The following is a 27378-nucleotide window of genomic DNA, read 5'->3' as shown; positions in this document are numbered from 1 at the left end:
CTCACGTGACAGATTGTGAATCTTTTAATTGGGCAGTCAGGCATTAAGTTTCTATTGCTGGGAAACGAAAGTTAAGATTCCTGCGAATGAACCACAGGTGAATTTTCATCTCGATTTTATTCGCGCGAATTTGCTGACCTCAAAAGTCATCATGGGGAGCTCGAGTTTTTTGTGATATTTTCGTAAAGTTTCAGTCTCCATGTTTCCTCTTGTCTCTCTGTACTCCGTTCATGAAGCGGAGTGTCTGCAGGTTTGTAATTCGCTGCAGTCTGTTTGCCGTCTGTTCGCAAAGGACCTCTAAAAGTCCTTTCTGCCTCAGTATGAATATTATGCTCACAACACACAGCAAAGCATAAGTTGGACAATAACGACTGACTATATGCCAGCGAACCCAAAAGCTGCTTCAGATAATACTTAGAGAAATACTGAGTTCAGGAAACAGCAGGATAATGAGGTGAGTAGCTGTTTCTGCAGTTCAAAATGTATAAAAATGTCTTATTTTAGAGCATCAAAGCCCAAAATATTAACATTATGGATATTACAAGTTAATGATGATGTTTTTATTATCAGTCAATGCTGCCACGTTCTCTCTTACTTTCGTTTTCTTGTTCCATTTCCTCTGTTCCCTCTTTTGCCTTTAGTTTGCTCCCTTTTGGTCTACCTTCCAAATGACCTTTCAACAAGGACCATGGTCAGGATTTTAAAAACATACTGAGGTCATGAATCACTTTGTGCAACTCCACCACACCCAGACATTTTTGACAGGCACTATGTAGGGGAGAACGGCGTAACATGAGCCACTTTTTACATTTGATGATTTTACTGCAAAATAAAAGTGTATTTGTATCAAATAATAGTTACTATATATACGTCAGGTTGTTGTGTACCCATGGAAATTAAAACAAGTTATTGAATTATTATTGTTTTAGAACAATGACCCATCAAACTCATCAACTTAATACTCATAATGGTATAAAAATGACACAAAATCAAACACTTTTGAGATAATTTTGAACTTTATTAATGCCATCAATTCAATACAGGCAAAAAGTCATACCTTTAAGTGAAATCATATGTTTGTGTCCTGTTGTTCAACATGTTACCTAAACATTTTCAGTAAAAATTAAACTGTGATCTTTGTGTGTCAGCTACAGAAATAATGTATGTGTAAATGTGCTTTTGTGTATACAGACGAGTGACAAATTAAAGGAAAAACCGGTCCAGGTCTGAATGCTTGACCCCTACAGTGAGGGGGTCTAGTGGCTCTGTTATGCTGTGGGGGGCATTTTGCTGGCATGGTTTGGGTCCACTTGACCCCTTATAGGGAAGGGTCACTGCTAATCAATACAAAGTTGTTGTGAGTGATCATCTTTATCCTATGATGAAACATTTCTATCCTGATGGGAGTGGTCTCCTCCAAGATGACAATGCCCCAATTCACAGGACACGAGGGGTCACTGAATGGTTTGATGAGTATGAAAATGATGTGAATCATATACTATGGTCTTCACTTCACTAGATCTCAACCCAGTGGAACACCTATGGGAGATTTAGGACTCATGTGTTAGACAGCGCTCTCAACCACCATCATCAAAACACCAAATGAGGGAATATCTTTTTGAAGAATGATGTTCATCCCTCCAGTAGAGTTCAGAGACTTGTAGAATCAATGCCAAGGTGTATTGATGCTGTTCTGGTGGCCCAACACCTAACACATTATGTTGTTTTTTCCTTTAATTTATCACCCGTCTGTATGTACAGCATGTTTGTGTGTGGCTTAAACTTAATATTAATCAGCAATTAGGTATTTATTCATCAACATTGTAACACTTGTAACAGGGATCAAACATGAACAGGGTCTCTAGTCTCTAGAATACCAGAAAATAATTTTGGGGGGTAAACTGAGCCATTGAGACAACTTGCCCCAACATTACTGGCATGTTTTACCGCACAACCTCCATTTTGACAAAACTGTTTCATACAGTGGCTCAGATGCACAATTATGCTAAGTTTACGACCTTGTTTTGTAGCTTACACTGACTTAAATTGACATATAATAATGTCCAAAACGTATCTATTTTAATTAAGATACAAGACTGATAACTTTAGTAACATGATGATTTACTTGGCGTGTTTTACTGACCACTCTCTCCATGTGCTTGAGTCCAAGATGGATTGAGTAACGTGAATTATACTTTCTTAATTTGTGGTCACTACTTTTATTTTTGTTTATGGTTACCTAGATCAAGGGAGTGGCTCATTTTACCCACTGGCTCCTTTGCTTGTTGCTTCCTTCTTTTGTCCTCCTTTGTTTCCCTCCTCAATTCTTTCTTTTTTTTCTACCTTACTTTTTTCTACATCCGGCATCAAATTCAAAACCCTGACAATTGCGTACAAAACAGCAACTGAAACGGCTCCTGCCTACCGGAACTCCCTCATTCAGGTGTTCACTCCCTCCCGCCCATTATGCTCTGCCAATGAAAGGCGCCTGGTACCATCACTACAACAGGGCCCTAAGTCATTAGCTAGACTCTTCTCCTCTGTAGTTCCTCGGTGATGGAAGGAGTTACCAAATTCTGTTCGATCTGCAGAGTCCCTCTCAATCTTTAAGAAAAGACTAAAGACCCAGCTCTTTTGCGAACACCTCTGCACTTGATGGACTGTAGGTAGAGAAAAAAACAAGAAAAACAAAACAAAAAAACCCCACAAAAACAAACAAACATGCTTCTATGCACTCTAATCATTGACTTGTTGCACTGCCTGTTGGCATCTACGTCCTATTGGGCTCAAAGTTAAGCTTTATGGCACTTACTCGTGTTGTTGTCTCCTGACAAGATCCCTGCTTGTGTTGTATCAGTCTCATATGTACATTGCTTTGGATAAAAGCGTCTGCTAAATGAAAAATGTAAATGTATGTAAATTTACTTTCCTACCTTTACTCTTTTATTTTCTTTCCCTCTGTAGCTCCCTTCATATTTTTTCCTTTCTCTCCTCTTAAACTTATTTTGCCATCCATTCCTCCCTCATTCACTTCTTCCTTATTACCTTCCTGTCCACTCAATGCTCCTTGCTCCATTTCTTCCCTCCCTGCACATGTATCTCAACGTTAAGTTGCAAGCTGATGGATGTTTGACGCTCACCACTGAGTGTCGGTAACGACACAAGACTGGAGACTCTGATGAGGTTTTTTTGTCTTCCTTATTGATGTGGGTGTGGTTCAACACAAACAAATAAATCAGCTTACTGATTAGTAATGACTGGCAACTTATCCAAATATTAACACATACTGCAGCTATGGCTATGGAGATGAATGTAATATCACCAAAGTAGAACTAGTATCAAATAAACATTAAAATAATTTTATCCACCAAAACCTGACTACAGTGGCCTAAAACCTCAGTTTCAGTACTACTATCTCTCACCAAACTAACTCTTAACAGGGTAATCTCACTGAGGAAACCAACAGTGACACCAGGTGGCCTTTAGCTGGACATGGCAGCTGATCACTGATGATTTGGCAACGCTAATTAGTAACGCTCAATCAATTAAAATACTATACCTATCATTAACTAAACAAAGAAATTGTACCCTTCTGTCATTCTAAGAACAGTAAATAGCAATATAAATCAAACATCTACTATGTAAAGATAATATATTAATGCACAAGAGAAAAGACAAGGAAAGAGGAATCTACCATGTGGCATAATTACCATATTTACATTGCACCATACTTAGAACATAAGTATACATGGAAGATAAACACTTCAAAGAGCAGAAAACTACTTACAGTATGTCAAAAATGCACACCACCACCTGGATTTATTTGGTCTAATGCTGCCACACTCCACTCATCAAGCCTGATACCACTCTGTTGCCAATGAGGAGTATTAATCAGTGTGCCAGCAGGTGGTGCATTGGTGCAAATGACCATAAATCAACCTATTCTGAACAGCCTAGCCTTTCTGACAACACGAGATAAACACTGGTTACCCAAACATATCAGGCCTCAGAGCATTATATTAACATGCTGATGATATGTTTTAATATTTGATATTTTTTATTCACTATCAGTGCTGCTCAGAGTCAGTCAACACTGGAGGCCAAACTGAAGGCCCTGGAGTGTCACTTCACGTGGGACATCGACCTCAGCAGGTCCAAACTTTTCCGTCTCAAGGAGAAGCTGGAGGACATTGGCACAGAGGAGGGAAACAGCTGGCTGGGTCACATTTACAACCTGCAGGGGTACATTCACCACCAGCTGGGCCTCACTGAAGACGCCCGGCGTTTCTTCAGCAGGGCCACAGAGGCCTTCCGCCGGTCGAGAAACACCGTCTCAGATGAAGGTCCCTGGTTGGCGGTGAACTACGGGAACCTGGCGTGGCTGCACCACCACCTGGGAGAACAAGCAGAGTGTCAGACTTACCTGTCAAAGGTCGACACCCTGCTGAAAGAATACCCATCTCCATCTCAGGACGAGCTCCATCCAGAGATCTACGCTGAAAAAGCCTGGACCCTGATGAAGCTCGGCAGAGACAAAAAGCTTCTGGTGGCAGATTACTTCCAGAGAGCCATCAGGATGCAGCCAGACATGGTGGAGTGGAACACCAGCTATGTCATAGCAGTAGTGAATGCTGTAAAGTACAGCAACACACCAGTGGAGGAAGACATCCTGGAGAAAATAAGAATGGCCAAGGAACAGGATCCAGAGAACTTGTACCTTGCTGTTCACTACCTTGAGCAGCGTGCTAAGAAAGGAGAAAGAATTGAAGATGAAGCACGTGAGTTAGCCAGAAAGGTTTTGAGAAATCCTGTCAGCAGCTACAGTGGTATCAAAGTGTTATTATGGGTTTACAGAAAATATGTATCTGTTGATGAAGCTATTGCTCTGGCAGAGGAAGCTCTGGAAAAACATCCAGATGAACGTTACCTGAGGAGATGTGCTGCACTCTGCTACAGATGGAGGATTGCTTTCGCCAAGTATGGATGTGTAACGCAAAGCATGATAGACAGAGGAATCAGTCTCCATAAAGAAGTGATTTCTCTTTACCCTCATTCAGCACTTGTCAAGAAAATTGATCTTGCAAATATATACGCGAAGTTCGGTCACCGCCTGGCTGAAGCTAAGCAGATTTACCAGGAACTGCTAGAAATGGATCTGGAACCTGCAGGGAAACAGATGCTTTACAACAGCTACGCAAAATATTTATACTTCGGTCAAAATGATAGCCACAGGTCACGAGAATATCACAAGAAGGCAGCAGAGATACCACAACAATCCTACTATCGAGAGAACAGCATCAAACTTCTGGAGAGAGTTGAAGAAAAGGACAGGCAACAAAATATACTAATAGAGGAGTTAATGGTTTTGCTGGGAATTCAGTAATCCTAAATCTAGTAGATTTATTGAAAAAATCTGTACATATTCATCATTCTGATTTTATACACATCAGGAAAACTTGCAGAAAAGATTTGTGGAAGTTACAGAAATGATTACATCTTTAAAGACAACATCCCAGACAGCCTGGACCCTCATCAGTTTGCATACAGAACCAACAGATCCACAGAGGATGCCATCAATTTCAGTTTTTGTTTTGATGGTGACTTCAGAAATGTTTTTCCCCAATCAGGTTTGGTCGCAGGAACATATAAGGTGAAAATCAAAATTAACCACCGCACACTGAGATGATTTTACTGTGATTTTATCAGGAGCAAACAGGTGTGATAAATACATCTGAGTCACATGACTATTTATCACTGTCTCCATTTTTTCAAAGTGGGCATTTTACAAAGGGCATGACAATAAAAATACATATTACAAAAAACATGACACGATGACATGAACTACTAGGTCCCCTGGCAGTCACCCTTCCCATTTAGTGATGTAGAGGGACAGCTGTAGGATCTACAATCTATTCTGCCAAGGAAATTTAGCTCATCCTATTCAGTCAGTTGTTTATGGGAGGTAATGAAGTTTAATTATGTAAAATGGTGTAATTCTTGTAACTTTGTACTTTATATTGAAATTAATGAAAAGCAAAGACTGCTGGAAGGAAGAAGAACATTAAAAGCCTATAAATTCACTCTGAAAAGATGCTCAGCAGTAATAGAGTTTATGTGATTTGTAGGAAACAAGCTGAATCATTTAAAAGCACTGAGATAGTCTTTTAAAATGTCATTACCATAATCATGTTATGAACTTTAATGTTCAGGTTTTAATCAGATGTTCTTGGACTCATATATAACCATGGTGTTTCTATATAACTGGTGTGTTGATTTTGTCTTTTTCTTAGCACTGTTTTTGAAGTTTACATTAGATTGGATACAATAGAAGAAAAAACTTTTCTGCTATAGAAATGTCCAAGTTGTCTGGCCTTTATGTATCTGTATTGATTAATAAGAGGTGACCGAATAGGATCTTTGGTAGGTTTGTTAAGTTTCAACACCTGAGTGATCACTGCTGTATTTATATTTGAGGGAAGTTTAGAGGTGATAGTTTCATATCTGTCATGTTGTTGAACCTATTCTGTTGCAGTCTATGGCGTTATTATTTTATATGTTTTTAATTGTTGTACTTCTGTCGTGCTGTTTTCAATGTCGTCTGGTTGCACGGACGCATTATGAGACAATAGGCCCCTGGTATGTAAAGATATAATGAAAGAATCTCCAAAGGTGTAACTGTCTCAGAGACATGTTTCTGTTATAAATTCATGTTTATTTGAGTTCATACAGTCATTAAAAATGTAATATAAATAAGATGTTAAAAGGGTATTTAACATCTTATTTAAAAGTGTATTTGTCCAAAATATACCATCTTAAAATAATGCTTGTTTAAATTTTTTTAGTGCTCATCATGTAAGGTTTTATTTAATTTTAGAGTGTAATGAATATTTAAAATTTTGTGTATAATGTATGCTGATGTGCCTTTACATGGACAATGTGAAACATTTTCAGTAATTCTATTCGATTTCATCACATTACTGTTCTGCCAACGTGTTTGGGCCTGTTTATCAATGGACACTAGTCAAAAAAAAACTTTAAAAAGACTGAGAGATGAAACTTTTTATGTCTTTTATTTTCTTGTAGTTTTCACAGAGTCTACTTATGAAAAAGAGACAGATTAAATAAAGCTTCAAAAGACATCTGTATGATGCGTGGCCGTTATTTCATTGGACCAGTGTAGCTACAAGACGACAACAAAACAAACAACAACGTATTTCTGTTTCTCTTTCTTTGACATTTTGCAGGTGACATTTAAACAGCTTGACTGATGTTACTGTATTTTAGTGAACTGTTTCTGTAGCTCAGTATGAAGTCTAGCTGTAATACGAAGGAAAAAGTCAACAAAAACAAATATTGGATGAGGGCGTTTCTAGGACTTGAAAAGATCTGAGGTTAAGCCAAGGTCACCCAGAGCTTAATCTTTGTTGGCTGTGTGTAGTGATACACCCATCTGCCCAATGAGGCAACAACTACTGTTAATTATTATTCAATAAAATGATATTTGTTTAATGATTTACTTTAATGATTAGGTCAGTAAAGGCTTCAATGGACACAGTGATGTCAATACAGGAAATATTGTGAGACTTTGCATTTAAGCAGCAAAACTGAAAACTAATTATGAACTTGACAAGTCAGAGGAAACTCTGCAGAGGAAACAGTGTTTGGACTTTTAGATACTTAAAAATAAAAAATGTCCCGACAGCTGTGATGGAGCTCAAGATTTATCCTGCCAGCCAGCTTTATTACTGAAAATTTCACTGTATAAACTTGGTATCTGTGTATAACAGCTGACCACACAGAACATTCATTACTGATAGATCCTGAACGATCTGGTTGACGTGTTAGGAGGTAAATAAATAATGAATTAAGTTACGCTGCTGTGTGTGTAAATGCACCAGTGAAGGAAGAAGTATTTAGATCCTTTAATTAAGTAAAAGTAGAAATACAATAATGTAAAAATACTCCATTACAAGTAAAAGTCCCGCATGAAAAATGTTAGAGAACATAAGTATTAGCAGCAAAATGTACTTATAGTATTAAAGTAAAAGTACTGGTTTGGTCCCTCTGACTGTTATATACACACACACGCAGTCATTTAGTGCAAAAATGCATTTAACTTAATTTAAGTTGATGTGAAGCTTATATGAGGCTTCAGCACTCTGAGTTAGTCATATCAAGTGGATATCTGACACATTTACAGTCTTTTTAGCATCAAATTCCCTCTTTGTGTTTCCTCAGACAGTGTTTCCCTGTTGAGCTGCAGGTGGAAGTTAGTAACAAAAAGAGGGACTTTGGCACTAAAAAGACTGTAACGTTGAAAGATATCTACTTGATTTGACTCAGTTGGACACTGAAGCTTCATATTAGCTTCAGATAAACTTTTAAATACAGTTTTGCACAGAAGGAGGACTGTGGATTTTGTCCTCCATCACTTCCATTGTAAATGCATTATGAAGGGATCTTCTAATGGTCAGTTTGAACAGGAGGAATGATTACAGTAAGAAAAAACAGGTTTCACTGTTCATTTGGGCTCCTGACTGTTGTTTTACGACACACTTGAAAAGTTGTGAACTCGTCCTTTAAGGGGAAGTCTGATGAGTCTTGACTTTCTCTAATCTGGCAGTCAGCCAGTAAGTTTCTATTGCTGGGAAACGAAAGTTAAGATGCCTTTGAATGAACGAGGAGCGAACTTTATTGGCGCGAATTTACGGGCTCTAAAATTCACTACGGGGTCGAGATTTTTTTTCTCTTATTTTCTCACAGTTTCTCTCATAAATCTCCATGTTCCCCTTCGTCTCTCAGTACGTTGATGAAGCGTAGTTTCTGCAGGTTTGCAGTTCGCTGCAGCGAACAGCCGTCTGTTCGCATCGACCCGCCTCTTCGGCAACACTACGACGTGTGCTCAACATCAACGGTAATATTTAGAGAGAACAGCTGGATAATGAGGTGAGTAGCTGCTTCTGCAGTTCAAACAATACATTAAATGTCTTATTTTAGAGCATCAGAGCCTAAAATATTAACATTAGAGATCTTACAAGTTAATGACGACGTTTTTATTATCAGTCAGTGCTTCTCCCTTACTTTCTTCTTTTGCTGCATTCCCTCCCTTCTTTATTCTGTACTTTGCTCTAGTTTCATCTAGTTTCTCGTTCTCTTTCTTCTATCTTCCCTTTCAGCCAGCACCACAGTCTGGATTTTAAAATATATGAATAATATGAATAATAATGAGACACACACCCAAAAAGAAATTCAGTAAAATTATGTTTTCTTTCTATTTTTTAAACAATTATTTATTCCTCTTAATGTACTTCTCCTGATTATTATTATTATTATTATAACTAATCAGTTGCTTTATGTAAATTTATAACACACTGCCTGGTGGAGAAATGCTAAATCCATTTATTTTGTTTTAAATTATTTTTTCTTCTTTTTTATTTTACTTTATTTTTAGGCTCAAAACAGTCAAAGATGAGAGTAAAAACTATCAGAACCGGCCATAAAAACCCACCATGTGTTATTTAAGTGTAATTTATTTTATTTATTTATTTGGATCCCCATTAGCCACTACCAAGGTATCAACTCATCCTGGGATCCACACCAAGGATGTATAAAGAGAACTGGATACAGGGTCGGAGACAGGGTCCCGTTCATTCCTATGAAAGTTGCTCAATGGGGCATGAAGCCACTTCTTCAGCATGGCTTCCGCATTTGTGGGGCCCATAGAGCAAGCATTAGTGACTTCTGCCAGCCAGCTACTTCCGGTTTAGCCCTCCAGCTAACTTGAATGGGGATAAAACAATTAAATCATGCAGCCCTTGCAGACTTTCGAAATGTGATCGGACCGAATGGATCAAATTCTAATAGTGAGACGAGTCATTTCGCGGGGGTTGTGACACTCAAAAGAATTTATACACTCATTTACAGACATCTCTTTCACAGTAAGTCTATGGTAACAAGTCTTTTTTGGCCTAATGGCATCACATGATGTGGTAATTACACGGTTTGGCTGCTATGTCAATGCTGTTCCTGGGGTCCACACAAGTTAACATTACATCATAATGCAAAACAATAGTGTGATAAAATTCAAGCAAACAGGAACAAAAAAACACGTAAAACAGTAACGCTTTATTTTACAGGTCCTTTAATTTTATACTAATTTCCTGGACTTTTTGGAATAATTTGCAGGTATTTAATAATTTTTTTTTTTTAGGATTGTGCAATTTGGTTCAAGTTGTAAGAAAAACAGAGAAAAGTGTAGTTTTTTTAGTAAGTACAAACTCATATTTGGGTTCACACATAGATGTTAATTTGCAAAAATTAAAAAGTTAGAACAATTCCTTAAAGGTTCTATATGAAAGAATTGTGAAGCAATGTATATGTGTTAATTGTTTTTTATTGCCAATGAGTGAACAGGTTGTAATGCTAACTTAAAAAAATTAGATCTTTCCCAACTTTCTCGGTTGTCTGTAACAGCCTGTTGACAGATTTCTATGACCCCTTTACAATTTGCATTAAAATGCATTTTTGGTGATCGGATTGCAATCAGATAGTGCTTGACCACATGAAAGTACAGGTGTAAATGCACCCAAGACGCATTGAGGAAGGATTGTGATCTGATCGACCAAACCACCTCTGGTGGTGGTCAGGGTCGCATCATGACCATATTGAACATAAATGTAAATGCAATTACGTTGTCAATCCACATACAACAACTAGGTGGGTGGAAATACGTACTCACTTGTGACTGTTCCAAATCAAGGTAGCATCCATAAGCCAGTTAGTGAGCGAAGCTGATAGCAAGAAAGCACTAATAAAGCTATTGATATTCAAGACACTTGCAGATGGAGTCGAGACCAGACCAAGTGTCGGCTTCTTCCGCCGCTTCTTCCGCCGCTTCGAAACACAAGCAAAAGTCCATACAATAGTGTAGCTTCATGGATGGTTACCATCTTTTTTGTTTTTGTTGTTGTTTTTTTGGACCTGCACAAATAAGAGGAGGATGTGACATTCGGTTGTTTGAGCTGGACAGAACAATCTGATCTCAATGTGGACACTGGAGACACATATTAATTATTATTAATACCAGGTGTAAATGTAATCAGGTTAAATCATATCTAGATACAATCTGGATACAACACACATTGTAATGCAGGGTGTAAAGGGGGCCTATGTGAAGGACTCGGGCCAGATTTTCTCTGAAAATCCAAAGGATGTGACATTTTTGCGCGCTCACGAGTGCTTTGCCTCTCTCCCGCTAACGTCAACAAACGACTGGCATGACGACACAACAAAAACGGTGCTATGCAACTAAAAACACCCTGCACATATTGGCTCTCCAGCTAATGAGATGGCTAGCTGCCTACATTAACCACAGCACATTTCACAACAAAACACCCCAAATATGACACATTGCCCACTCACTCCCAAGCACACACACAGCTAAAACAACATTATTTCCTCAACAAAGGAGCAGAAAACAAGCTGCAGAGCAATAGAAGAACATAGCTTACGCTTTTTGTTTTTTCTGTTGGTGTCCAAAGGTCATAATAATCACACTTTTGACAACAAAACTGCAGCACATTGCTCCCTGACCACAGCTCACTGAGCCTGATGGTATTTAGTAAACACGGTTGGTAAAAAAGTTAGTGGTTTGCAGGTCGAGTCAGGTTTGCGTGGTTGAGTAACGCATACTTTTGAAGCTTTGGCAGTGCAGATTGGTTCTCACCGGCCAACCACAGCCCAACCTAGGGGTCAGGCCCCTACAAAGGGTCACCAGATAAAACATCAAATGAGGGAATATCTTTTGGAGAATGGTGTTCAGCCCTTCAGAAGAGTTCCAGAGACAGTAGAATCAATGCCAAGGCTGAGGAACACCATTCTTCAAAAAGATATTCAATCATTTGGTGTTTTGATGACGGTGGTGGAGAGCACGATCTAACACGTCGGTCCAAAATCTCCCATAGGTGTTCGACTGAGTTGAGATATGGTGACTATGAAGGCCATAGCATATGATTCACATCATTTTCATACTCATCAAACCATTCAGTGACCCCTCGTGTCCTGTGAACTGGGGCATTGTCATCCTGGAGGAGACCACTCCCATCAGGATAGAAATGTTTCATCATAGGATAAAGGTGATCACTCAGAACAACTTTGTATTGATTTGCCGTGACCCTTCCCTCTAAGGGGACAAGTGGACCCAAACCATGTCAGCAAAATGCCGCCCACATATAACAGAGCCACCAGATCCCCTCACTGTTGTGGTCAAGCATTCAGACATGTACTAGTTTTTCCTTTAATTTGTCACCTGTCTGTACATCAAGCTTCAGAGCATATTATATTAACATGCTGACAATGTGTTTTAATATTACTTATTTTTATTCTCCATCAGTGCTGCTCAGAGTCAGTCAACACTGGAGGCCAAACTGAAGGCCCTGGAGTGCCACTTCACCTGGGACATCGACCCCAGCAGGTCCAAACTTTTCCGTCTTAGGGACAAGCTGGAGGACATCGGCACCGAGGAGGGAAACAGCTGGCTGGGTCACATTTACAACCTGCAGGGGTACATTCACTACCAGCTGGGCTTCACTGAAGACACCCGGCGTTTCTTCAGCAGGGCCACAGAGGCCTTCCGCCGGTCAAGAAACACCAGCTCAGATGAAGGTCTATGGTTGGCGGTGAACTACGGGAACCTGGCTTGGCTGCATCACCACCTGGGAGAACAAGCAGAGAGTCAGACTTACCTGTCAAAGGTCGACGCCCTGCTGAAAGAATACCCATCTCCATCTCAGGACGAGCTCCTTCCAGAGATCTATGCTGAAAAAGCCTGGACCCTGATGAAGTTTGGCAAAGATAAAAAGCCTCTGGTGGCAGATTACTTCCAGAGAGCCATCAGGATGCAGCCGGACATGGTGGACTGGCTTACCACTCATGTCATAGCATTAGTGAATGCTTTAAAGCACTGCAACGAACCACTGGAGGAAGACATCCTGGAGAAATTGAGAATGGCCAAGGAACAGGATCCAGAGAACTTGTACCTTGCTGTTCATGACCTCGAGCAGCGTGCTAAGAAAGGAGAAAGAATTGAAGATGAAGCACATGAATTAGCCAGAAAGGTTTTGAGAAATCCTGTGAGCAGCTACAGTGGTATGAAAGCGTTATTAAGGGTTTACAAAACCTATGTATCTGTTGATGAGGCTATTGAATTGGCAGAGGAGGCTCTGGAAAAACATCCAGATGAACGTTACCTGAAGAGATGTGCTGCACTCTGCTACAAATGGAGGATTGTTTTTGTCAGGGACAGTCAGATAAAGCAAAGCATGATAGACAGAGCAGTCATTCTCCATAAAGAAGTGATTTCTCTTTACCCTCATGGGTCACTTGTGAAGAAAGTAGATCTTGCAAATATATACGCAAAGTCAAATCATAGCCTGGCTAAATCTGAGCAGATTTACCAGGAACTGCTAGAAATGAATCTGGAACCTGCAGACAAACAGATGATTTACCACTACTATGCAAAATACTTAAACTATGATCGACGAGATTACAACAGGTCAATAGAATATCACATGAAGGCAGCAAAGATACCACAACAAACCTTTTTTCGAGACAACAGCATCAAAGTCCTGAAGAAGATTAAAGAAAAAAACAGAAGCCGAAAGTGTAGAGAAATAGAGAGGTTACTGGCCAAGCTGGAAGTCTAGAAAATCCTAAATCTAGTAGAAAGTGAAGGTACAACATTACCTAAAAGATCTGTATGTATTCATCATTCTGATTTTATACACATTAGGAAAACTTGAGGAAAAGATTTGTGCAAGTTACATAAATGATTACTTCTTCAAATTATTTTAAAATGGAAAGTGAAGCTCAGTCTAATTTTTAAAAAAAACATGATCCGGTCCATTTTCCTAGCAGACGTGAGTGAAACATCATAAAAAAAATCGCATCTCAATCAGTTTATTGCAATCAGATCACAGTTAATCCACACAAATTTTAAATTTTGTTTCTTTTAATGAACTGTTGTGAACTTGTGAATTTGTATTATTGACCAATAGAGTTGCAAAGTGTGAGGAGCTGCTGATTCCAGACATGTTTTTCCCCAATCAGTACATATATATTAAGATTATAGTGAAGTTACTACCATAATCATGTTATGAACTTTAATGGTCAGGTTTTAATCAGATGTTTTTGGACTCATATATAACCATGGTGTTTCTGTATAACTGGTGTGTTGATTTTGTTTTTTTCTTAGCACTGTTTTTGAAGTTTATATAAGAACATAATGCACTTTATATGAAATTTGCTTTGCTGTAAGCTTTGTAGTAGTGAAAAATAGAACTGTTTGATGAGAAATGTAAAGATTAATATGATGTATAACCTGCATATAATCACAAAGTGGAACTGATTGTATGGGTAAAAACTTGTACACTGTACTAGTACTATTAAATAAACACTATAAAATCTAATGTATGTTTATTTTGGTGGTTAATTTACAAGATATTCATGTTCTCTACACAGTTTTGCAGCACTGCACACAAAACACTGATAGATGTCAAACTACAACTTTGGAAAAGTGCTGCCAACATTAAAAGAAGAACAATCAGAAGCCCAAATGAACATTGAAACATGTTTTTCTTGCTGTAATCATTTCTCCCAGTCTGAGTTAGTCATATCGAGTGGATATCTGCCACATTTACAGTCTTTTTAGCATCAGATTCCCTCTTTGTGTTTCCTCGGACAGTGTTTCCCTGTTGAGCTGCAGGTGGAAGTATAGTAACAAAAAGAGGGACTTTGGCACTAAAAAGACTGTAACATTGAAAGATATCTACTTGATTTGACTCATTTGGACGCTGAAGCTTCATATTAGCTTCAGATAAACTTTTATATACATTTTTGCACAGAAGGAGGACTGTGGATTTTGTCCCCCATCACTTCCATTGTAAATGCATTATGAAGGGATCTTCTAATGGTCAGTATGAACAGGAGGAATGATTACAGTAAGAAAAAACAGGTTTCACTGTTCATTTGGGCTCCTGACTGTTGTTTTAAGACACCTGAAGAACTCGTCCTTCTAGTGGAAATCTGATGAGTCTTGATTTTATTTTAGTCGGGCAGTCAGGCAGTAAGTTTTTATTGCTGGGAAACGAAAGTTAAGATGCCTTTGAATGAACGAGGAGCGAACTTTATTCGCGCGAATTTACGGGCTCTAAAATTCACTACGGGGTCGAGCTTTTTCCGTTATTCCTCACAGTTTCCCTCATAAGTCTCCATGTTTCCTCTCGTCTTTCTCTATGCTAAAGAAGCGGAGTTTCTGCAGGTTTGCAGTCGTCTGTTCGCATCGCCCCTCTTCTAAAAGACATTTCTGCATCAGTGCTTTGACTGCAGCATGGCAGTCAATATATAAAAAAAAACATGTTATGATCTGAAAAGAAATCCTTTTTCTGAAAAGGGAGAACATGCCTCTACTCAATAGAAACTTACAGCAAAAGAAACTTACAGTAATAGAAACTTAGAGCAGGTTTCTACAACAAAAGTAAAGGTATGCAGTAGAACTTGATCTGTTGCGTTCCTACAGCTTTTGCGTCACACCTCTATAATTCCTTTCTGCATCACTAACAACAGCTACTGATTTTATGTCAGTGAACCCAAACGCTGCTTCAGACTAATATTTGGAGAACTACTGAGTCAGAGAAACTGCAGGATAATGAGGTGAGTAGCTGCCTCTGAATTTCATATAATTGCATGAAATCCATAACAATATATCACCAATAATACTATTATCATTGGTATATGATTACTTAAAAGTCAATGACGATGTTTTTATCATTAATGACTGTTGGAAATTACTTCCTTTCTTGTTTTGCTCCACTCCCTCTTCTTTCCTTATTCTTGTCTTACTTTCCCTCCTCTTTCTGTTCTTACTCATTTATTTCTTCTGTCTTTCCTTTCAGCCCAGTTCAAGATTTAAACAGTAAAAATGATTAAAAATAATTGACTCCAGTGTAACCACCACACCCAAGGCATTTTTGACTGTAGGCATCAGAAGAAGAAAGCGAAACTTTTTTTTTCTTTCAAATCAACATTTCTCTATTATTATTATAACTAATCCCATACAGCCAGGTGCATAATACTAAAAATTCATATGTTTTGTTTTAATTTAATGAATTAATTTTTTCTTTTTTGCCTAAAAATAATCAAAGATGAGTGTAAAAATCCCAACTCTTTCTTCTCTCCTTTATCTCTTCTGATATTTATTTTCTCAACCATTTTCTCCATCTTTCTCTATCTACTCCCTTTCTTCCTCTAGTTTACCTTCCTTCTTCCTTGTTCTCTTCCATGTCTTGCTCCATTTCTCTCCTTCCTCCCTGCCTGTTTCAGCTCACTTTTCCATTTCTTAACCTCATTCCCATTTACTTTTTCCGTCTGTCCACTCAATGCTCCTTACTCAGTTTCTTCCCTCCATTGTTCCTTTTCTTCTTCCTTTGTTCCCTCCTGCCTGGAGGCAACATATTATATTAACATGCTGATGATGTGTTTTAATATTTGTTGTTTTATTCTCCATCAGTGCTGCTCAGAGTCAGTCAACACTGGAGGCCAAACTGAAGGCCCTGCAGTGTCACTTCACCTGGGACATTGACCCCAGCAGGTCCAAACTTTTCCGTCTCAAGGAAAAGCTGGAGGACATCGGCACTGAGGAGGGAAACAGCTGGCTGGGTCACATTTACAACCTGCAGGGGTACATTCACTATCAGCTGGGCTTCACTGAAGACGCCCGGCGTTTCCTCAGCAACGCTGCAGAGGCCTTCCGCCAGTCGAGAAACACCAGCTCAGATGAAGGTCCCTGGTTGGTGGTGAACTATGGGAACCTGGCTTGGCTGCACCACCGCCTGGGAGAACAAGCAGAGAGTCAGACTTACCTGTCAAAGGTCGACGCCCTGCTGAAAGAATATCCATCTCCATCCCAGGACGAGCTCCATCCGGAGATCTACGCTGAAAAAGCCTGGACCCTGATGAAGTTTGGCAGAGAGAAAAAGCTGCTGGTTGCAGATTACTTCCAGAGAGCCATCAGGATGCAGCCGGACATGGTGGAGTGGAACACCAGCTGTGTCATAGCGTTAATGAATGCTTTAAAGCACTGCGATGAACCACTGGAGGAAGACATCCTGGAGAAACTGAGAATGGCCAAGGAACAGGATCCAGAGAACTTGTACCTTGCTGTTCATGACCTTGAGCAGCGTGCTAAGAAAGGAGAAAGAATCAAAGATGAAGCACGTGAGTTAGCCAAAAAGGTTTTGGAAAATCCTGTGAGCAGCTACAGTGGTCTGAAAGCGTTATTAAGGGTTTACAAAAGCTATGTATCTGTTGATGAGGCTATTGAATTGGCAGAGGAGGCTCTGGAAAAACATCCAGATGAACGTTACCTGAAGAGATGTGCTGCACTCTGCTACAAATGGAAGATCCTTTTTGCCAGGGACAGTCATGTAAAGCAAAGCATGATAGACAGAGCAGTCATTCTCCTTAAAGAAGTGATTTCTCTTTACCCTCATGGGTCTCTTGTGAAGAAAGTAGATCTTGCAAATATATACGCAAAGTCAAATCACGGCCTGGCTAAATCTGAGCAGATTTACCAGGAACTGCTAGAAATGGATTTGGAACCTGCAGACAAACAGATGCTTTACCACTACTACGCAAAGTACTTAAACTTTGATCTACAAGATTACAACAGGTCAATAGAATATCACATGAAAGCAGCAAAGATACCACAACAAACCTTTTTTCGAGACAACAGCATCAAAGTCCTGAAGAAGATTAAAGAAAAAAACAGAAGCCGAAAGTGTAGAGAAATAGAGAGGTTACTGGCCAAGCTGGAAGTCTAGAAAATCCTAAATCTAGTAGAAAGTGAAGGTACAACATTACCTAAAAGATCTGTATGTATTCATCATTCTGATTTTATACACATTAGGAAAACTTGAGGAAAAGATTTGTGCAAGTTACATAAATGATTACTTCTTCAAATTATTTTAAAATGGAAAGTGAAGCTCAGTCTAATTAAAAAAAAAACATGATCCAGCCCATTTTCCTAGCGCACATAAGTGAAACATCATAAAAAAAATTGCATCTCAATTCAGTTGCAATCAGATCACAGTTAATCCACACAAATTTTCAATTTTGTTTTTTTTTCAATGAACTGTTGTGAACTTGTGAATTTGTATTATTGACCAATAGAGTTGAGAAGCGTGAGGAGCTGCTGATTCCAGACATGTTTTTCCCCAATCAGTACATATATATTAAGATTATTATAGTGAAGTTGCTACCATAATCATGTTATGAACTTTAATGGTCAGGTTTTAATCAGATGTTTTTGGACTCATATATAACCATGGTGTTTCTGTATAACTGGTGTGTTGATTTTGTTTTTTTCTTAGCACTGTTTTTGAAGTTTATATAAGAACATAATGCACTTTATATGAAATTTGCTTTGCTGTAAGTTTTGTAGTGTATAATGTAAAGATTAATATGATGTATAACCTGCATATAATCACAAAGTGGAACTGATTGTATGGGTAAAAACTTGTACACTGTACTAATACTATTAAGTAAACACTATAAAATCTAATGTATGTTTTTTTTGGTGGTTAATTTACAAGATATTCATGTTCTCTACACAGTTTTGCAGCACTGCACATAAAACACTGATAGATGTCAAACTACAACTTTGGAAAACTGCTGCCAACATTAAAAGAAGAACAATCAGAAGCCCAAATGAACATTGAAACATGTTTTTCTTGCTGTAATCATTTCTCCTAGTCTGAGTTAGTCATATCAAGTGGATATCTGCCACATTTATAGTCTTTTTAGCATCAAATTCGCTCTTTGTGTTTCCTTGGACAGTGTTTCCCTGTTGAGCTGCGGTGGAAATATGGTAACAAAAAAAGGGACTTTGGCACTAAAAAGACTGTAACGTTGAAAGATATTTACTTGATTTGACTCATTTGGACGCTGAAGCTTCATATTAGCTTCAGATAAACTTTCATATACATTTTTGCACAGAAGGAGGACTGTGGATTTTGTCCCCCATCACTTCCATTGTAAGTGCATTATGAAGGGATCTTCTAATGGTCAGTATGAACAGGAGGAATGATTACAGTAAGAAAAAACAGGTTTCACTGTTCATTTGGGCTCCTGACTGTTGTTTTAAGACACCTGAAGAACTCGTCCTTTTAGTGGAAATCTGGTGAGTCTTGATTTTATTTTAGTCGGGCAGTCAGGCAGTAAGTTTTTATTGCTGGGAAACGAAAGTTAAGATGCCTTTGAATGAACGAGGAGCGAACTTTATTCGCGCGAATTTACGGGCTCTAAAATTCACTACGGGGTCGAGCTTTTTCCGTTATTCCTCACAGTTTCCCTCATAAGTCTCCATGTTTCCTCTCGTCTTTCTCTATGCTAAAGAAGCGGAGTTTCTGCAGGTTTGCAGTCGTCTGTTCGCATCGCCCCTCTTCTAAAAGACATTTCTGCATCAGTATGATTATGCTCAAAATCGCAGCATTCACAGCAAAGCAGAAGTTGGACAACAGCTACTGACTTTATGTCAGCGAATCCAAAAGCTGCTTCAGACTAATATTCAGAGAAATACTGAGGGAACAACAGGATAATGAGGTGAGTAGCTGCTTCTTCATTTCAAAATGTATAAAAATGTCGTATTTAAGAGCATTACAGCCCATAATATTAACATTATGGATATTGCAAGTTAATGACAACGTTTGTATTGTCAGTCAGAGCTGCTGAGTTCTCCCTTACTTTATTTTTCTTGTTCCATCTCTACTGTTCTTTCTTTTGCCTTCAGTTTGCTCCCTTTTATTATATTTTATTTCTTATATTTCTTGCTTTTTCCAAATTACCTCAACAAGGATCATGGTCCGGATTGTAAAAAAAATACTGAGGTCATGAGTCACGTGGTGCCACTCCACCACACCCAAAGACATTTTTACAAGTCTGTAAAATATTCTTTTCTGTCTATTTAATAATATTATTCTTTTGCTTATTATATTATAACTTATCAGTTACTTTCTGTCAATTTCATCCCGCTTTTTTCCCCTTTTTGCCAAACAATGTAAAAATGTAAAAAACAAAAAGTGTAAAAAGTATCAGAATCAGCCATTTAGTTCTGCTTTCATCCATCTTTCCTCCTTTCCTTCCCTCATTCTGTCTCCTGTTTTTATTTCTCTATGTCATCCTTCCTGTCTTTCAGTTCACTTCTCCATTTCTTAATTTCATATGCTTTTGTCGTTTCCTTCTGTCCTCCCTGCCTTCCTTTCTTTTTCCTTCAGATTCTTATTTGCTCATCACTTGCTTCCATCATCATCTATTTATTGTTCCTTTGCTTGTTGCTTCCTTCTTTTCAATTCTTTTTCTTCCTTTTCTACCTTAACTTTCCTACCTTTACTCATTCTTTATTTTCTTTCCCTCTGTAGTTTCCTTCATGCTTTTATTGCTGTCTCTACTCTAAAACTTATTCTGTCATCCATTCCTCCCCTCATTCACTCCTTTCTTACTACCTTCCTGTCCACTCAATGGTCCTTGCTCCATTTCTTCCCTCCCTGTACATGTATAGATGAGGGATCTCAAAGTTAAGTTGCAAACTGATGGATGTTTGATGCTCGCCACTGAGTGTCAGTCAGGACACAAGACTGGAGACTTTGATTAGTTTTTTTGTTTTCTTTTTTGATGTGTGAGTGTGTTTCAACAGAAACAAATAAAGGAGAAGCCTGACCGGTAACTTATCCAAATCTTTACAAATACTGCAGCTATGGTTATTGAGATGACATTAGTATAACCAAAGTAGAATAAGTATCAAGTAAACATTTAATATTTACAATGACCTCAGGGTAATCTCACTGAGGAAACCAACAGTGACACCTGGTGGTCTTTAGCTGGACATGGCCTCTGATCACTGATGATTTGGCACTTAATTAGTAACGCTCAGTTAATTAAAATACCATACCTCATTAACTAAACAAATACATTGTACCCTTCTGTCATCCTAAGAATGGTAAATAGCAATATAAATCAAACATCTACTATGTAAAGATAATATATTAATGCACAAGAGAAAAGACCAGGAAAGAGGAATCTACCATGTAAGCTTTTTCTTTTTTTAAAATTTATATAGAACTTTTTAGAATAGAACTTTAGACATAGAGAGAAATCAGTTAAAAATGAAATAAAACAGGACATGGGAACAAGAAGGGAGGTCTATAAAAAGGCTTGCCGATATAAATGGGTTTTGAGGTGTTGTTTAAAACAGTCCAAGGACTCAGCCGATCTAACAGATTGTGGAAGATGATTCCACAGAGTTATGTGCGGTCATCTTTTGATTTGCAGTTTGTGCCGGGGATAGATAGAAGGCCAAGATTTGAGGATCAAAGAGGTCATGAAGTGGAATGGGGAACAAAGAGCTCAGAAATGTAGCTAGGGGCGAGGTCATGGAGTGCTTTATATGTAATCAGCAGGATCTTGTAGTTTATTCTGAATTTTACCGGAAGCCAATGGAGGGACGCAAGAATAGGGGTAATGTGGGACCTACAGCTAGTTCTGGTCAGAAGTATAGCTACTGTACTTTGGATTGTAAACGTTTTAGAACTGTAAACGTTTTAGAGAAGACTGAGTGAGGCAGGTGTAAAGTAGTCTAACCGGGAGAAAATGAATGTGTGGATTAATTGTTCAAGAACAGTAGGGGGCAATATAGGTCTTATTTTTGCAATATTTCTTAACTGAGGAAAACAGGACCGGACAAAGTTGCAGCAGTGACAAAGATGTCAGGCACAATTGAGAGAACTTCAGTTTTGTTGGAGAAAATTTCTGGTCATCCACTCTTTGGTAGCAGCTAAACAATCATGGAGGGACGACAGTTGGACATGTGGCATGATAATTATTGTATTTACATGGCGCCATACTAAGTACAATGATATTCTGTATAAATGGCAGATAAAGAATCCACAGAATGACAAACAGAAAACTACTTACAGTGGGTCAAAAACGCACTCTACCTCCTGGATGGTGCATTGATCTAGATTACTGTAGATCAATTGAACAGTTTTGCCTTCCCGACAACATGAGATGAACACTGGTTACACAAAAATGTCAAAGCTTCAGAGCATATTATATTAACATCTGTTTTAATATTTGTTGTTTTTATTCTCCATCAGTGCTGCTCAGAGTCAGTCAACACTGGAGGCCAAACTGAAGGCCCTGGAGTGCCACTTCACCTGGGACATCGACTCCAGCAGGTCCAAACTTTTATATCTCAGGGGCAAGCTGGAGGACATTGGCACCGAGGAGGGAAACAGCTGGCTGGGTCACATTTACAACCTGCAGGGGTACATTCACAACCAGCTGGGCTTCACTGAAGACGCCCGACGTTTCTTCAGCAAGGCTGCAGAGGCCTTCCACCGGTCAAGAAACACTGTCTCAGATGAAGGTCCCTGGTTGGTGGTGAACTACGGGAACCTGGCTTGGCTGCACCACCACCTGGGAGAACAAGCAGAGTGTCAGACTTACCTGTCAAAGGTCAGCGCCCTGCTGACAGAATATCCATCTCCATCCCAGGACGAGCTCCATCCAGAGATCTACGCTGAAAAGGCCTGGACCCTGATGAAATTCGACAAACACCAATACCTGGCTGCAGATTACTTCCAGAGAGCCATCAGGATGCAGCCAGACATGGTGCAGTGGAACACCAGCCGTGTCTTAGCATTAGTGAAGGCTTACAAGTTCGACGACACACCAGTGGAGGAAGACATCCTGGAGAAATTGAGAATGGAATGGAAACAGGATCCAGAGAACTTGTACCTTGCTGCTCACTACCTTGATCAGCGTGGTAGGAAAGGAGAAAGAATTAAAGATGAAGCATGCAAGTTAGCCAGAAAGGTTTTGAAAAATCCTGTCAGCAGCTACAGTGGTATGAAAGCATTATTAAGGGTTTACAGAAAATATGTATCTGTTGATGAAGCTGTTGCTCTGGCAGAGGAGGCTCTGGAAAAACATCCAGATGAACGTTACCTGAAGAGATGTGCTGCACTCTGCTACAGATGGAAGGTCATTTTTCACAACGACAGTCACCTAAAGCAAAGCACGATAGACAGAGGAATCAGTCTCCATAAAGAAGTGATTTCTCTTTACAATCATCCGTCACTTCTGAAGAAAATATCCCTTGCCAATATATACGCAAAGTCAAATCACAGCCAGTATGAAGCTGAGAAGATTTACCAGGAACTGCTACAAATGGATCTGGAACCTGCAGGAAAACAGATGATTTACCACTACTACGCAAAACATTTAAACTTTGATAGACGAGATTACAACAGGTCGATAGAATATCACATGAAGGCTGCAGAGATACCACAACAATCCTACTATCGAGAGAACAGCATCAAAGTTCTGGAGAAGATTAAAGAAAAAAACAGGAGCCGAATGTGTGGAGAAATAGAGGAGTTACTGGCCAAGCTGGAAGTCTAGAAAATCCTAAATCTAGTAGAAAGTGAAAGTACAACATTACCTAAAAAATCTGTACATATTCATCATTCTGATTTTATACTCATTAGGAAAAATTGAGGAAAAGATTTGTGGAAGTTAAAGAAATGACTTCTTCAAATTGTTTTGAAATGGAAAGTGAAGCTCAGCCCAATTAAAACAAACATGATCCATCCACGAGTGAAACACCTATCAAACAACTTTGGGATAGCAGGTCTCACAAAACTGATTAGCGACGCCAAAAAAAGGCAGGGGGTTAAAAGTTGACAAATTTTAACTTCATTCAAATGAGAGCTGAATTTGCCTAAAAGCTCTGTAGTTATTTGCATTAAAATCCTGATGAAGAAAAAGTAGTGGGACATGAGGTTCGAGGCCGCAGGATCGAGAGAGAAGTTCAAACCTCACCTGGTCAATCAGTGCGTGGAGTGAAATGTGATTAGTGGATTGTCTGTTTCATTAAAAAAAAAGTATCTAAATCAGTTTATTCCAATGGAACCACAGCAATCGGGTCACAGTTAATCCACACATTTTTTCTTTTTTTGATGAACTGTTGTAAATTTGTATTATTGACCAATAGAGTTACAAAGTGTGAGGAGCTGCTGATTCCAGAAATGTTTTTCCCCAATCAGTACATATTATCATTATAGTGAAGTTAATGAAAGATAAAGACTGCTGGAAGGAAGAAGAACAATTAAAAGCCTATACATTTACTCTGAAAAGATGCTCAGCAGTAATAGAGTTTGTTATTTGTAGGAAACAAACTGAGTTATTCAAAAGCGCTGAGATGGTCTTTTAAAATGTTGTTATCTTCATCATGTTATGTACAGTGTTGAAAAAAAATCGTAAAAAAAGGTAAAAAGTCTGGCAGCTAAAGTTGCCAAACACTTACCATCAAATAACAGTAAAAAACCTTTAGTTATTCTACAAAGATTTATTTTAAAAATACAGATATTTACTTTGGACATTGTCTACATTTTTACAGTCCAACCATTATAAAATAAAAAAGAAAATGCTCATTATAAAACATTGCTAGAATGTTAAAAAAAAATGTATAAATCTGCACAAAAAATGAAAAAGATTGCAGAACTACCTTAAAATTACCTAATTTAAATTGTTTTCATACAGTTATCTTTGGTAAATTCATAGGATTACCCAATCCATCCACAAGAACTCCCACTCAAAGTACAGATTTCTGGATGTAAAACAAAGAGAAATTATGTAAAATTACATTCAAATTACCCTCCTTTAACACCCATTAATGGTATCTTGAGAGCTTTAAGATTTTATTTTATGTGATTATCCAATCTATTTACAGTAGATCCCTGGTAAATATTGGTTTTATACTGTACAAAAAAATAAGATCATGTGATAATAGTTTACAAAAACATAATTTAATAACATAATAATCATTACTTTACTAACATTATTTGATAGTATTTAAAAGCAACTATCAAATATATCTACATACATTTCCCTATTAATGTATGAGGTTAACTTTATATAAACATTATTTAACAGTAATTACAAGCAGCTCTCCAATATATTTTCAGGCTTTTCCCATAAATGTATGGTGTATACATTATATAAACATTTTTGACAGTAATTAAAATCAACTCTCCAATATATTTACAGGATTTTCCCATTATTGTATAGGGTTTACTTTGTATAAACAGTATGTGTGACAGTAATTGCAAGCAACTCCCCAATATATCTACAGACATTTCACATTAATATATGGAGTTCTGAATGTACAAAAACCAGAAGGTCTATGTAAAAGTATCTTTATATCAACTTTGACACTGAATAAATATCTACATTTTTCTACTGACATTTTACAATATTGTGCAATCCATTCAATACAGATCCCCATTTGAGATGTATGAGATTTCTAGATGTTTAATAACCAGAATATATCATAAAAATACCTTTTACTGCTTGCTTTACAAAGTAATTCTGTAGACATTGCCCAAGCCTAGCATACAGGTACGTTTTATGTTTCAGATATGAAAGTACTATAGAATAAAGCTTATTTGGGTATTAAAAAATTGCTACAAAATTAGTTTCACATTCATTGTATATGAAGCAGCTCCAGACTTTATTCAGGATGGCATCACAAATTTGAGTCTTACGTCTCTGGTTTGTGGCTTTGGGAGAAAGTAGTTCATGTTCACAAATCAGAAGTGGGAGTAAGTTACACATGTGCAAGTCACAAGCAAGTCTCAAGTCTTAACCTTAAAGGCTCAAGCAAGTCTTAAATCACTCTCACTGTAACTTAGACTCAAGTAAGCCAAGTCAAGTCAATGCTAAACGTCAAGCAAGAAAAGTCAATTAAGTCACAAGTCAGTCACCATAAAAGAAGCACTTAAAACACGAGAGAAAAGGGTACAATGGCAAGCCATGTCATGAGAGAACTGCACATGTTAGTTAGTCTCTACAACTAGCGATGGCTATGGTTCGGATTCATAAATACAACTATTTATGGTTCATTTCATACCTTGTTTTTTGTTGTTGTTGGGTTTTTTTTGGGGGGGGGGGTGGGGGGGGGGGTTAAATCAACTACAATTTTGAATGTCAACATAAAACTAAAGAACATCATGCAGGTTGATTAACTTTATAAATTAACTTCACATTAATTAACTATTTGAGCAAAATTAAATAATCTGATCTAGCGTGTTTTCCAGGATCTAGGGTTCATAATTTTGTATTTTATGCAGTATTAATGTGTGTGGATATGTTGTATGACTTCTGCCATTCTGCCACCCAGTTGTGCCTTTGAGTAAGGTGAGAGTTTTGTAGCAGAGTAGAAGTAGTAGAAGAAGAGGAACTTCCTCCAGTTGCAGTAGTTAGCACAAAGCTAGTGGGTTTTAACAGCTGCAAAAATATGCTGATGGACTATAAGCTACACATTCTGCTTTGTTGTGTTTGTAAAGTGCTCAGATTAAAAAAAAACAAACTTGCAAGTTATACTACAGCCTGAGTCTCTGTCTGTAACACATGACTACTTTGGGATATTTACTCGCCAAATGGAAAATCTACCCGCATTTGGCGCTTGCACAACGAAACATAGTATTCTATCTGATGATTACTTTTTTCTGCTGTGGATTGTGTAGACTAATACATCCATTAATTTAGAACACTGAAATTGTTCAAACATCAAGCATCATCAAGGAAAAATACCATCTTGTTTGCCTGATCTTGAAGGATTGCATTTGTCACACAGTTGATTAAAGAGAAAGAGACCATTCTGCTGTGGTTGAGTTACATTGACTTTGAACTTGTGAGGGACTGCGAACAGAACAGTGAAGCTCTGTCATGAAAAGCTGTCAATTCATAAGCTGTCTTGTCTGAATCAGAAACGGTCTGGTAATATTAAGCTTGAGAGAAAATCAGCGCAGGTATGAGAAAATGCTTTCAACAAGCTTTGAGCTCAATCCTGTCTTGCATTGTTTTCTAGGTCTTGCTAGACACTGTCTTCAAAGCCTGGGTTGCACACACTTCACTAGGAGCCACCCTTTCATGTCTCAAAACGTTAGCTGTTAATGCTCAATATCTACAATAATGCAAATAGGCCATTCAGCTAAATAAAAACTGCCAGAGCAAGCTGTCCTTTAAATGTGATCAACAAAATCTTAAAATTATTTGTAAAACTGACTGGTATCCTGTGTTGGGATGCTTAATTTGGAGTGATGTAGTAGTCTCTACATTTGGAACCAGTTAAAACTCTGGTGCAGTATTTTTCACAAGCTTTAGGCAAGAGAGTGATTTTCAGTTTTTGACTTGCAATATAATGTTTGAATTATGCAGAATATACAGTTTAAAATAAAAAAACAAACAACAAATATACACATT

At 38.2% G+C, this 27378-nt stretch overlaps 4 protein-coding genes across 4 annotated transcripts; all 4 read left to right on the top strand.

The window, feature by feature from the left end:
• The first annotated feature begins 312 nt into the window (after window positions 1–312).
• LOC122989320 (interferon-induced protein with tetratricopeptide repeats 1B-like) lies at window positions 313–7423 on the top strand. Its single transcript, XM_044362129.1, has 2 exons — window positions 313–454; window positions 4072–7423. The coding sequence occupies exons 1-2, from the start codon at window positions 450–452 to the stop codon at window positions 5381–5383; spliced, it is 1317 nt and encodes a 438-aa protein (XP_044218064.1). The 5' UTR covers window positions 313–449; the 3' UTR covers window positions 5384–7423.
• A 1321-nt stretch (window positions 7424–8744) lies between these two features.
• On the top strand, window positions 8745–14142 carry LOC122989317 (interferon-induced protein with tetratricopeptide repeats 1-like). The gene is made up of 2 exons (XM_044362125.1): window positions 8745–8946; window positions 12392–14142. The coding sequence occupies exons 1-2, from the start codon at window positions 8810–8812 to the stop codon at window positions 13701–13703; spliced, it is 1449 nt and encodes a 482-aa protein (XP_044218060.1). The 5' UTR covers window positions 8745–8809; the 3' UTR covers window positions 13704–14142.
• A 2411-nt stretch (window positions 14143–16553) lies between these two features.
• LOC122989023 (interferon-induced protein with tetratricopeptide repeats 1-like) lies at window positions 16554–18616 on the top strand (the record flags this gene model as incomplete). The annotated part of the gene is made up of 1 exon (XM_044361700.1): window positions 16554–18616. A coding segment is annotated over one exon (1323 nt), but the record flags the coding sequence as incomplete, so codon positions are not given.
• Window positions 18617–19227: 611 nt separating this feature from the next.
• LOC122989321 (interferon-induced protein with tetratricopeptide repeats 1B-like) lies at window positions 19228–24516 on the top strand. Its single transcript, XM_044362130.1, has 2 exons — window positions 19228–19656; window positions 22206–24516. Exons 1-2 carry the CDS (start codon window positions 19652–19654, stop codon window positions 23512–23514), a joined length of 1314 nt encoding a protein of 437 aa, XP_044218065.1. The 5' UTR covers window positions 19228–19651; the 3' UTR covers window positions 23515–24516.
• Window positions 24517–27378: the final 2862 nt, after the last annotated feature.

Source organism: Thunnus albacares, chromosome 9 (assembly GCF_914725855.1).
Source record: "Thunnus albacares chromosome 9, fThuAlb1.1, whole genome shotgun sequence".
In the NCBI taxonomy this organism is placed as follows: domain Eukaryota; kingdom Metazoa; phylum Chordata; class Actinopteri; order Scombriformes; family Scombridae; genus Thunnus; species Thunnus albacares.
The sequence above is the reverse complement of the archived record's forward strand: the minus strand, read 5'-3'. Positions and strand labels throughout refer to the sequence as shown.

Excerpts from the sequence above, each read along its gene's own strand:
- LOC122989317 (XM_044362125.1), top strand. The coding sequence starts at position 8,810 with ATGAAGCGTAGTTTCTGCAGGTTTGCAGTTCGCTGCAGCGAACAGCCG. Across the intron at positions 8,947-12,391 it reads GAGAACAGCTGGATAATGAG|TGCTGCTCAGAGTCAGTCAA; the intron begins GTGAGTAGCTGC and ends ATTCTCCATCAG.